The sequence below is a fragment of the Astyanax mexicanus genome, chromosome 5 (genome assembly GCF_023375975.1).
Source record: "Astyanax mexicanus isolate ESR-SI-001 chromosome 5, AstMex3_surface, whole genome shotgun sequence".
Classification (NCBI taxonomy): Eukaryota; Metazoa; Chordata; class Actinopteri; order Characiformes; family Acestrorhamphidae; genus Astyanax; species Astyanax mexicanus.
In genome coordinates this window covers 31,597,899-31,611,491 of record NC_064412.1, presented here as the reverse complement: position 1 = coordinate 31,611,491, position 13,593 = coordinate 31,597,899, and the positions used below count along the sequence as shown (strand labels likewise).

At 35.2% G+C, this 13,593-nt stretch overlaps 1 protein-coding gene across 2 annotated transcripts in view; it reads right to left on the bottom strand.

Annotated features, from left to right (window-relative positions):
* Positions 1-3,026: 3,026 nt before the first annotated feature.
* LOC103023513 (target of Myb protein 1-like) overlaps positions 3,027-13,593 on the bottom strand; it is a 41,393-nt gene continuing 30,826 nt past the window's right edge. The window contains exons 9-17 of one of the 2 annotated variants that reach the window (XM_007231325.4): positions 12,658-12,700; positions 12,420-12,540; positions 11,165-11,234; positions 9,978-10,053; positions 9,046-9,111; positions 6,255-6,314; positions 6,008-6,044; positions 4,856-5,040; positions 3,027-3,745 (exon numbers count right to left, since the gene is read on the bottom strand). In XM_007231325.4, coding sequence (XP_007231387.3) covers positions 4,892-5,040; positions 6,008-6,044; positions 6,255-6,314; positions 9,046-9,111; positions 9,978-10,053; positions 11,165-11,234; positions 12,420-12,540; positions 12,658-12,700 — 622 coding nt within the window. In that variant the 3' untranslated portion in view covers positions 3,027-3,745; positions 4,856-4,891. The remainder of the gene's footprint in view (positions 3,746-4,855; positions 5,041-6,007; positions 6,045-6,254; positions 6,315-9,045; positions 9,112-9,977; positions 10,054-11,164; positions 11,235-12,419; positions 12,541-12,657; positions 12,701-13,593) is intronic. The other variant, XM_049479314.1, reaches the window with a different exon arrangement.

Genomic DNA, 13,593 nt, shown 5'->3' with positions numbered 1-13,593 from the left:
TTTAAAAGAGGACAGATTGTTGGTGCACGTCTTGCTGGCGCATCTGTCACCACGACAGCAAGTCTTTGTAATGTATCAAGAGTCACAATATCCAGGGTAATGTCAGCATACCACCAAGAAGAACCGACCACATCCAACAGGATTAACTGTGGACCCTGTAAGAGGAAGCTGTTTGAAAGGGATGTTCGGGTGCTAACCCGGATTGTATCCAAAAAACATAAAACCACGGCTGCCCAAATCACGGCAGAATTCAATGTGCACCTCAACTCTCCTGTTTCCACCAGAACTGTCCGTCGAGACAATAAATTATTGTGGTCTAAAACCAGGTGTTTCAGTTTCATTGTCTAACCACTGTATTTATTTGCTGCTTAGCTATATATCCCCCATCACAGGTGATGCCACACCACAAGGAGGGTGAAGACTAGTACACGAATTGTGAACGCTTTAGACCGCTGGACCACTCAGCACCCCACACAAACAGTATAAGTAGGCAATATAAGGCAATAAAGCATTTCAAGCTTTAAGTATGACTAATTACTTTCTTGATCACCCCTTTACTAAAAACACCAGCACATAATGAAACAGAAGTCAGACCATGGTGATCATGGACCAGAAGAGCCGTGGTGGACATCCATATTTTCATTTCTGAAAGGTGGCAACCCTACTCCTGATTCCTGAAGGTCAAATTTCTAACAACTTGGTGCTGTGTCCTGGATGGCACACTGAGAAATTAAGAGAAATTCTTGTTATATAAGACCAATGATTCAGTAAAGCTTATTCTCTCTGAAACAAAAGAAGAGATGTATTTTACTGCAGTAGATTAGCATTGGTAACTGTGATCTTCTCTGAACTGAGAGATGTTTAGTTTGTTACAGCTAAAAGATTAGCGCTGATAACTGGGATTCTCCCCAAGAAAAACTTTTCGCTTTAATATTGTTGAAACATTCAGAATCTTGCTCTTTAAACATCTTAACTATGAAAGCATCATCTAAGTTTACATTTAATTAATAAGATTTAAATGCTTTAGTGGCAAAGTGAAGACACATCTATGAGCAAAAGATAACTCAGTACTTTTCATCCAAAGGTTTTTCTGCTGATAGAGAATTGACTCTTGCTGAGTGTAAAACAACTTTAGCTTATGGCCTCAAAAGCATGACTCCTTTAAAGACTGCCCTTTTTTATTAAACAGTACTGGGAAGTTAAGATGAAACCTTTGGATGAAAAGTTGAAAGAAGGAAAGATCTTAGAGCTAATCAGCACATGCAGACGACGTAAAACAGCTACCAGAAATGCCCAAAATACAGTGCTGTGAAAAACGATTTGCCCCTGCAGATTTCTTTTGTTTTTGTTATTTCTTTTTTTCAGATTAACAAACACATTTTAACACCAGAAAAAGAATAGCCACCCTTGGCTGCAACAACTGCAATCAAGATTTTGCGATAACTGGCAAATGAGTCTTTCACATCTCTAGGGAGGAATTTTGGTCCACTCTTTTTTGCAGAATTGTTTTAATTCAGCCACATTAGAGGGTTTAGTATGGTCAGTAATTCAGGGTGCTTTTACAGTGCAAAAAATCTGTTTTAATATAAAACTGAATGTTTGCAAAAATAGTCAAAGGAAAAAAAAACATTTTGTTATTTGCACAGATAAGGAGGAGTGTGGCTCAGAAACAATGTAGTTGGCCTTGAAACCTAATAAAGTATCAATCCTGTCATTCTGCAGCTCCTGGATTTTTTTATATTTTATCTGCAGATTCTTTTTCTCTCTCTCTCTCTCTCTCTCTCTCTCTCTCTCTCTCTCTCTCTCTCTCTCTCTCTCTCTCTCTCTCTCTCTCTCTCTCTCTCTCTCTCTCTCTCTCTCTCTCTCTCTCTCTCTCTCTCTCTCTCTCTCTCTCTCTCTCTCTCTCTCTCTCTCTCTCTCTCTCTCTCTCTCTCTCTCTCTCTCTCTCCAGTTGTTTTGCAGTCACCTCGTCCTTTTTAGAGGCAGCCATCCTGGAGTGATTTCAACGTCAGCTGAGCAAAAAGGTCAGTGTCATCTTGACCCAAACTACTGAACAGTGATAGAGTAATCATTTCTCCAAGCTGCTGAGAATCAAAAACACAGTTTAAACAGGGCTGGCCTTGTGCACTTTATCATCCGCTGATACTCTTCCCCTATTGGAGGTGAACAGGTTAAATGAGAAAATGGAACTACATTTTTTTCAATTGTTCTGATGTATAGTAAGCATGTGACTTGTGGGTGGCGTGAAATGCTCTGATATGGTTTTATGAGATTATTTACTGTAGCTGACCAAAGACATTGCATACGATCTGCTTCACTTTTTGTGTGCTTTTGTATTTTCACTTGGGTCTCCGGCCACTATAAAAACTCCAAGCACAAAAAAAAAAACCATCCATCCGTTTTCTGTGAATCAGCTGAAAGAATTTGATTTCAGGAATCATATGCTTCCATGAGCCGTTTGGATGTATCTCTTATTGTGATATTACTATAAGGAGTCTGCATTGAGACTTCATCTGAAGGAGGGATCTGTACCTACTGTCTGCAAGTCAGCAGATGAGGGAGACCTAAGTACTTTAAAATAATGAATTTTGTTTTTCTATCGCAGTAAAGCTTGTTGAACTAGCCGCTTCATGGTTTGTCATTTAGCACAAGCTAATAATAATGTGAAGCAAATGCACAGCATATGCATGGCATGGCCAGCAACAGCTTATTTGCATAAAAGTGATGGAGCCCTTAAACAGCCCATTCTGAAAGGGACTAAAACTTGCAGGAAAAGAGATGGTGAAATCTCTTTGTGAGAGTGATTTTGTGCAAAGAACTTTATAAACATGTTTTGTATATCCCATATACCAATTCTTACTTGTTTAAAAAGATGTATAATATGTGCCCTTTAAGTCAAACTGAGTGGCAAAGCATTCTAAAACCCTCTTCCAAGTAATTTTCGTGCCCGCACCCCAAGGGCTGTTTAAAATGAATGAAATAATGATGGAATAAGACCTTTGTCCCCTTGTCCTGTTGTTTATGGAAAAAAGACAATTTTTTTGGGTGTTTGAGGCAACCAGCATTTTTTTTTATTTACAATCAGCTGAATAACAATCAGTCATAGCTCTAGCAGTATTATGTATACTACTAGCAATTCTAGTAGTACTTATCGTTGTGGTCAAGCAAAAACCTTGTATCTCCATTTTTACATTTTCTTACTTTTTGACATAATGTGAATCTGGAAGTTTCTTTGCAGTGATAGACAGACAAAAAACTCTTCAGCATTAGCATTTTTTCATCTCCTGTAAAGTTGCTAATTTGGAGATACACATTTTTTTTGTTCAACAGAGACAGTATTCTATATACTTTATGTACACATTTTGTTGCCGTTGACTTACACACACACACACACGCACACATATCTCAAAAGCTTGACACAAAAACAACAATAATCTTGCATATATTACAATTACGCATGTTCAAAACATAATTACACATTATGAATCTTTCATCTGTCATGCAAAAACCTTGCAGTTTTCTGGTATTTGTTTTATACACTGTGTCAAAACTGCACAGAAACATTCCACAATGACTTGAAATATATATATTTTTATACACTGACTCCCATCAGTTAAAGTTTTTCCTTTGATTTGAGGTTTTTAACAATTGAGATCTGCACATTTTCCACATCTCAGGGCCGTGAGGAGCTGCTACAACTGGCAGAACAGTTTGTGTTGGACAGTTGGCAGGACAGTCTGCGCTTCTGAAACATTCAAACATCAACAAGAGTTGTATGAGTGAGGTTAATTAACATTTTTGTATGTAGGCAATAAATTTCATTTTTTTTTTAAATACTGTAATATTGTTTATAGCAAATCGCACATTACTCTTATAGCTCTATACTGTAGTTTGAATTAATTTGCTCTGTTAATAAATGAATACTGAAAAAGCCTCCATGTAGCAAGAGTATGGTCGTTGTTACCTATTGGCTTTCTGTCTTTACTGAAGGTTTTAAATGCAAGGCTTTGTAATCTTATCTGTTTTTGCCATCGATGCAAAATACTAAATACCATACTGAAAAGAAAATCCTAGTCTAGTCTAGCCGAAAAAGAAATGAAAGGATCTGCTGCCAAAGTTTTGGAGCCAGACACCACAGAACACCTTCAGAGATCTTGTGGAGACCATGCCTTTAGATTAGGGCTGGGCAATATGGCCTTAAAATAATATCACTATATTTCATGGTATTTTCGTAATAACGATACTCTTGGCGATATGATAACACTGAATATTATTGTATACGATATGATATGGCACACCCCAAATTGAGGTATAAAAAAATTCAGGAATTTTATCAGATTTGTAGCAGAAGTCAATGATCCTGAATGTCATGATACTAATAATGCATTCCATATATCTCCATATATCCAGGATTAAAGTAAAATAATGATACTGGACAGATATAATCTAGTAGATATATAATAGGAAATGAGCACAGTGTGAATTTTTCTTTTGCTAAAAACAGCAAAAAACTATTACTTGATGTAATAATTAGGGGTGGGTGGTATGGCACGATATTTCAGGGTATAATATCATTCACGATATTCAAAAATGTTGGCAATATTATTGCGTACGATACAATATGGTACACCCTTACTCTGTTTTTGCTGCACAAATGAGACATTTTAAGCAGCTAGTGTTAAAGTCAAGGTTAATAAATGTATTTGCAGATACATCTACCTAAGGCACCATAACAGAAAGCTTTTATTGATTATATCTTTTTGAATGATTATTTTATGTATAATTGATTGTAGGACAAACACAGGCTTTTTAAAAGTGTGCATTTTAGCAGTGTGTGTGTGTGTGTCTACACTACCTGTGACGCTCCTCTTTTTTTATTAATCTGAGAGTGTTAGAGGGAGAATAGCTGGTCCTGAGCGCTCTCCTGTTTCTGGGTCGACTGGGACGGTGGTCGGGGGTTTGGTGCAGTGGAGGAGTTTTTCTGGACTGAGGGGAGATGATCCACCGCTTTAGCTCTGTCTGCTAGAAACTTATCAAACTCTGTAACAAACACAGAGACGGAAAGAAAGAGTTTGTGTATGTGTGATGTGAAAAGAGGAAAGGTTAGATATTTAGAGATATGAGATGAAGAGAGAGAGAGAGAGAGAGAGAGAGAGAGACTGGAAGTGGGAGGAGACAGAGGGGACACAAAGAGAGAGATGTAAATTGAGGTGGAGAGGGGGAGATAGACAGAGGTAGCTAGCAACAATTGATACAGGTGCATTTAAAAAAATTTGAATATCATTGAAAAGTTACTTTATTTCAGTAATTCAGTTCGAAATGTGAAAGTCATATATTATATAGATGTAAAACAAACAGAGTGATCTATTTTAGGCATTTATTTATTTTATTGTTGATGATTATGGCTTATAGCCAGTGAAAACCCAAAAATCACTGTCTCTGAAAATTAGAATATTATATAAGACCAATTAGTACTTTTGGCATTTGGAAATGAAGGGACCAGAATGTGGATAAAAATTTCCTTTTTTCAGAAGGACTTGGGACACTGCCCACACTGTCAAAAGTACCAGTTGGTCTTATATAATATTCTAAATTTCTGAGATAGTCACTTTAGGTTTTTTATTGGCTATAAACCATAACAATAGAAATAAATGTTTAAAATGGATCACTCTGAGTAATACATCTATATAATATATGAATTTCACATTTGATCTACATTACTGCAATAAAGTAACTTTTCAATGATATTCTAATATTTTGAGATGGCATCTGTACTAATTAGAGAGAAAATGACACAGAAGGCCAGACAGACAAGGGTAAAGAGATAAGAAAAAACAGAACGAGAAAAAAAAAAAGATTTTGTGGCAGAAAAAAAAAAACCAGGATAACAGCGGAGAGACAACAAAATACAAGTAAGAGTGTCAACAAAGGAAGGCAACAACAGAGAAAAGAAGATAGACTGAGGGAGAAACAGAGACAGAAACAGAGAAGGTGAGAGCATTCTCACCTTCACTAGTCACGCCATCACCGTCCTCAAAATCATGCTGCAAAACACACATTTTACATTAGCTAGAACAATAAAAACCCATTACCACAGTCACACTGTGTTTAAGCTGTTTACTTAGACTGCACTGATTCTACCAGCCACTAGATGGAGCAAGTGCATCACTTCAGCCTCACATTCTGCTCAAATCTCTGAAATAAGCAGCAGATAAACAGACTCAGTTCAGAAACAGATTAAACAGCAGTTTTACCGTCTCTTCAGACAACCACTTCTCAATTTCAGTCATGGCAGCAGTCCGCGGTGCCGCCACCTGAGAGACACAACACAACAAAACAGCTCAGAGAACATGAACAAACATAATAAAATGTCTGTTATGAAATTTACGACCCAACAGAATACATAACACTGTATATAATACCACACAGTAGTGCTAAGCAATATGACTTTAAACAGTATCATGATCTCCTGAACATTTTAGCTTAATAATGATTAATAAATAATTATTATAATAAACAACAGACACAGCGTAGCAATATACAGAATATTTTACATGGATAAGATTACAGTCAGTGAAGCATCTACATGCTTCTATGTAGAGATCTGCTATTTTAAGATAAAACTGTGTTTTGCTGATAATGTTTTGTTATGACAGGAACAATGTGCTGTCTGTGCTTTTGGTTCTATGGTGAAATCATGAGCAGGAACAGTGCAGCAATGCAACCTTGCGCTTAAACCTCATGCTATCTGTCGAGCATATCAAAAGGCTATGCATTTCACATTCAATGCAAATCACTGAGGGCCCGGTGTGAAAACATTCATCAACCCACAACCACAGAAGCCTGGAGGCACTCATACATTAGTTGTGTGTTATACAGTCCGTGTGCATTCTCTACAGACATTTATTTACATGACATTACACGTATAGGACACATATAGCACATATTTATTATTTAACATTTTAGATGCCCACAGGGCAGGGCATTATCCATCTACGGTTTGGTGTTTAAGCAGAGCTATCAGAGCAGTTGATCAACTACATAGAGACCACAGCTAGAAATTGTGAGGAGTTTGTATTGAGCCACACGAAAAGCAAAGCTAAATTCCAGATCAAAGAAAATTCCACTGAGCATATTTTATCTAGTATGGGAGTAACTCAGTCTTCAGTTCAGTTTCAACAGGTCAATTATTAAACCTCAGCAAATGATTCACAGATTCTAGGGTCAGTCAGGAATGTACAAGGCAAACAAACTCCCACAGTATTACTCCTTACTGCCACTGTTCATAGTTTTTTTTTTAATCTAATAACAAAAATTATATAAATAGTATGTACAATGTATGTTTTCCAAATTACATATACAGCCCTGGAAAAAATGAAGAGTACACTTCAGTTTTTGAATCAGTCTATTTGATTTTGCAATTTATAGGTTTATGTTTGAGTAAAATGAGCATTGATGTTTTATTTTATAATCTACACACAACATTTCTCCCAAATTCCAAATAAAAATATTGTCATTTAGAGCATTTATTTGCAGAAAATGAGAAATAGCTAAAATAACATGGTGCCAAGCTTTTAGGAATCAAATAATGCAAAGAAGTTCATATTCTTAAAGTTTTAAAAGTTCAGAAATCAATATTTGGTGGAATAACCCTGGTTTTTAATCACATTTTTTATGCATCTTGGCTTGTTCTCCTCAACCAGTTTTACACACTGCTTTTGGATAACTTTATGCCTCTCCTGGTGCAAACATTTAAGCAGTTCAGCTTGGTTTGATGGCTCGTGATCATCCATCTTCCTCTTAGTTATATTCAATTTGGTAAAATCAAAGAAACTCATCATTTTTAAGCGGTCTTTTTTTTTTTTTTCCAGAGCTGTATATGCAGTTCCAGTCAAACGTTTGAACACATCTTCTCATTTAACCCCCCCACCATACACTGCACATGAATTGTACATTTTACTGAAGTCATCCAGAAAAACATGAAGGAACATAAAGAATCGTGTATTAAACTTGTTTGGTGTTAAATAAATGTAAAACAAACCAAAATACTCTGTGAAGCATTAGGTGCTCTTATCTGTCCTGATGAGAGCCAGTTTCATCATAACGTTTTTGATGGTCTTCGCGACTGCACTTGAGGATGCTTTTAAAGTTCTTAAACGTTTCGGATTGACTGACCATCATTTCTTTAAGTATTTTTTTCTTTACTTAGTTGAGCATTACTTAAATAGGGCTATTTACTGTATACCTCTTCACAACAAAACAGAGGTTCTTAAACACATTAAGAGGGCAAGAAATACAAGTTCAGCAGAGCTGTTTACTGAAAGCCATTCCAGGTGATTCTGCCTTATGAAGCTGACTGAGAAATCCCAGCCTAGATATGCAAAGCTAAGCAATCTTAACAAGAATCTAAAATATAAAACATATTCTGATTTGTTTAAGTTTTTTGTTGACTTAATAATTCCATATTTTTCTTTGTATATTAAATTAGAATTAGACTTTAGTATTCAGGTACAATGCAGAAGGCTTTACATTAATAAAAAAGTGTGTCCAAACTTTTGACTGGTACTGTATGTATATATGGATTGTGCAGTAAATCATAGTATGGATTATAAAGATTGTAAATTTGGCTTGTATTTTATGATCGGCAGGTGTGGACTATGAAGAGTGGATTGTAGTGTATATAATGTATGTTGAGGATGGAAAAAAAAACATACTACATGGTATGGATTATGTATTGTGGATTAAAAAACAGATTATGGACTATAGAGTATACCTTTTACACAGCATGCATTACAGAGTGTAGATTATAGTGTGTTAAGTACATATGGAGTGTAAATTGTGGAATACAGATCATGCATTATGGAGCACGTGATTTAGGGGTATGAAGGGCAAATTACTCATTGTAGACATAGAATATAGTGTATGGCTTGTAAATTACTTAGTAAGGCATATAGATCAGTACTGTGTATTATGTATTTTCAAGTGTAGATTGCAGAGAATAGATTTTGCAGTATTGATTTTGGTCTCATCAGTGTAGGAACCCACCAGCTCTTTACTGTACATATCACTGTAAATCCACTGAGACTGAAGAGTCCAGTCAGCTGCTACATTCTTCACAGTCATGCACAGACAGACACAACAGACAGGAGTTAGTATGTTAGTATTCACCATCTACAGCCTTTACACAGACACACGAACACACATAGATAGTTAGTATGTTAGAGTAACACTAGGGTGTGTAATTGGTAAGTACATACAACACAGAAGCACTGGAATAATCAAAAGAGCACTCCAAACCCACTAACCCTAAATGAATGCAGTTAAATAGGAGATATTTAAAATTGAAAGGCCGTAAAATGTCCAGCTAATGTTCTAGCTAATAAATACAGCTGTGGAAAAAATAAGAGACCACTTAAAAACGATGAGTTTCTTTGATTTTATCAAAGTCAAAACCTCTGGAATGTAATAATAAGAAAGATGGATGATCACAAGCCATCAAGAGAACATGGTGGAAGAGAACATGCCAAGATGCATGAAAACTGTGACTAAAAACCACCAAATATTGATTTCTGATCTCTTAAAACTTATATGAATATGTTTTCTGTGCATTATTTGATGTCTGAAGGCTCTGCATCCTTTTTGTTATTTCACCCATTTCTCATTTTCTGTAAATAAATGCTCTAAATGACAATATTTTTATTTGGAATTTAGGAGAAATCTTGTCCATAGTATAAAATGTTTATAGAATAAAACAACAATGTTCATTTTACTCAAACATAAACCTATAAATAACAAAAAATCAGACAAACTGATTCAGAAACTGAAGTGGTCTCTTAATTTTTCCAGAGCTGTATTTTAAAGTATAAAAGCAGATATTTTGTATGGAATTCTGTACATAAATACCATATTTTAATCTACAGTGTCAGTTAATAAGTTAATGGGTTAATGGTTATTGGGTTAGAAATTATAATACTGACCCCTCCGGTGACCTGCAGCCGAGTGTCCAGAGCCCCTGCCAGGCCCTCTACTGCACCAGGATCTTCATATCTAACACTGCAAACACCACATAACACAGCATAGGCTAAGTCAAATCTCATCATTTTAAGATATTTTACTTCCTATGCTGAAACTTAACAGATATTAAAATTACAAAAGCCACATTTTAAGTGCTGTTTCAGTACATTAGATGTACAGCCACATTAATAAAAACTATACATATAACATTTATTTGTGGTAAATACAGTACCAGTCCAAAGTTGGGACACACCTTCACATTTAATGTTTTTATTCATGTATTTTTACATTGTATTTCACACAAGTCATCCAGACTCTTATCTGGGGTGCTGTTAACTTGTGATTTCAGTCTTTCCGACTGCACTTGAGGATACTTTTAAAGTTCCTTAATTGTTCAGATTGAATGACTTTCATTTCTTAAAAATATTTTTTTTTCTTTACTTAGTTGAGTCGTTCTTCTCATAATTTAGATTAGAACATTACTGAAATATGTCTATTCACTGTATACCAATTCTACTTCTTCACAACTTTACAACTGATGCTCTTAAACACATTAAGAGGACAAGAAATTCAGGTAATTAACTCTTGACAAGTTCAGTGCAGCTGAAAGCTATTCAAGGTGACTCTACCTCATAAAACTGACAGAGAAAATCCAGCCAAGATGGACAAAGCTGTGATCTAAGCAAGATGCGCTACTTTGAAGAATCTAAAATCTAAAACATATTCTTGTTTGTTCGACACTTTTTGTTTACTAAATAATTACATAAGATTTCCTTCATAGTTGGTGAAGGTTCATAGGATGACTAATATTAATCTATGATGCAGAACATTTTTAAATAATAAAAAAATGTAAAGTGTGTCCAAACTTTTGACTGTTACTATAGATATATTGTGTTTATTAAGAGGTAGTGCCTAACAGAAGTTCCGCAACTGTCATATTAAGCATCATTCAGCTATAAAAGGCATCAATGAGTTATGATAAATAATATTTATTAGTTATAATAATTTTATCTAAAAATTGATCACAGTTGACCTAGCACCATGTTTAAGCAGAGAAAACACTAAAATAACCATCACAAGAGTGAGACTGGAACATTTACATGGATTAAATGTACTGAATGCAGTCTGTTTAGCTGTAAGTCTGCGATACCTCTTTCTCTGTTCGGCCAGTGAACTACCTCTCGTCTGAGCAAACATATCAAATTCCTCATCTTCTGTAGCTGAAAGAAAGAAAGAGATTGAAAATTAAAAACAGTTCAAACAATCCAAATTTAGGCATGTAACTCCTTTACTGTGTTCTCTTTACTGGCTTTACTGCCTGCATCATATTTAATTAATTAATTTAATTAATTAATTTAATTACAAATTGGAGGACCAGTCCATTTATATTTGATGGTAATGGTCGAAGCCAGATTTCTAACAAGAGTTCTTTGAGCTTCCAGTACAGCTCAGCTTGACCCACCACCCTTTGAGACCCATGGAACACAGACCTCCTGACTATACTCTGTCCTGCACCAAGGTGACAAAACAAATGTACACTTAAGGGGAATTTACATCAAACATGCTTCTGACTAAAGAATTTAAAATAAATGAGCAAGACTTTTATAGATACCTACAAATTAAAGATTATTATAACAAAGAATTAAAAGAGATCAGTGTAACAAAAGATCATTTAATCTGGGCTTTTGTAGATCTCTACAAAGCAAAGGACACCAGGAAAATTATTTTTAATTTATTCAGAAGCATTCAAAGATACTGTATGATATACAGCTCTGGAAAAACCACTCCAGTTTCTGAATCAGTTTTTCTGATTTTGCTATTTATAGGTATATATTTGAGTAAAATGAATATGAATATGAATATGAGCATGTCTCCAAAATTCCAAATAAAATATATTGTCATTTAGAGCTTTTATTTTTAGAAAATGAGAAATGGCTGAAATATCCAAAAAGATGCAGAGCTTTCAGACCTCAAATAATACAAAGAAAAAGTTCATATTCATAAAGTTTTAAGAGTCAAAAACCAATAAAGTTACAAAAAAAGAAAACATATTATATGTCTCTAAATAACTTAACAAGCAAATATGTGTATTTGTGATATGATTACATCATATACTGCCTATAGTCAGATGTTAGCAGTCCTTTAGATTTAGTTGCATCTCTCTTACTCTCTGTACAGGATATACCAGGTGAACTAAACGCATATAAAAAAAAAAAAACAACATTATGTGCATATACATTAATTAATGAAGCTTACCAGCTATATGTATTTATATGCAATATTTTTTAAACACAGGTACCACAGATATGTTCAATTCAGTCATTCAGAAAGCAGAAGGAACTAAACAAAAAAACAGGAAACGCCAAGTGACATAGAGCAACACAAACATTAAAGTAACTACTCACCTGCAGAGCTCAAGGTATGTGATGAAGGCTGGGGCACTGGTTGACTGACAGGTGGAACTAAAGTCTGATTGGCTGGTGGTGTGACAGGGTTGAGGTCTATTAGGTTTCCAGTGTTCTGGACCTAAACACAGAATGTAGCTGATGTTAGTCATAAATCTCAATAATGACTGGAACAATGTTGTTTAGCATGATTTAATAAGCAATTAAGGTTGGTTATAATGATAAAATATGAATATACTTGTTCTGCTGGTGTTCTTTGTGCAACGCTGAGTCTCTCAAACCTGTCAAAGCATAAAAAGAAAAGAAAACAAAGGAACCTTAAAGGAACATTAAAAATTATATTATATAATATATTTAGTATCTCATAACATGATCAGGATTCATCATCAGATATTAAGGAAACATGCTGAGTTTAAGCACCAACAGCTGGTCAGCAGAGCTTTAGACAGTATTTTCGTATTTGATCTGTGCAGTATAGACAATAGCACGCAAACAGTGTGATGCAAATAGCTGGCTATTTTTCTGCTGAATAGGTAATCACTGAGCTTCAGTAAGGTTGCTAAAAATGGCCAGGTAATTTATGACCACCACTAGTGCAGTACAGACCAGCAGTGTGGACACTGAAACTTTTATATTTACTAGGGCTGTAAACGTTAAAACGCTAACGCACAATGTTAATTTGGAATCAGTAACTCTTTACTATTTTTTTAACGCAAGTTAATTAAGGCACCAAGTTTGATCCCTACTTCCGCCATAATTTGCCCCGCTCCCGCCCAACTGATCTGTTGTCTGGCGTTGTCAGCAGTAACTTCCACCTCCGACCCGGTTAGAGATCTCTCTCTCTATCTCTCTCTGCCTCTCTTTCTCTGCCTCTTTCTCTCTCTCTCTCACAGACATGCGCCACACACACAGAGACCTGCGCTTTCTTGCCTCATCCATGAGATTTTTATACTCAGCAAATTAAATTAGCATTCAGAAAACCTCACAACATACAAGTTTATTCTAATATTTTAATTGACCTCACTAATATACATATAATTGCATTTTACATTTCTTACATTTTTTTTTTACATTTAAATATCCACTATAAAAATTTGCATCTGAAGAAAAACAAATGTGATTAATCACAGTTTTTTTGAGAATTTTGTGTGACTAATCGGATTAAATTTTTGAA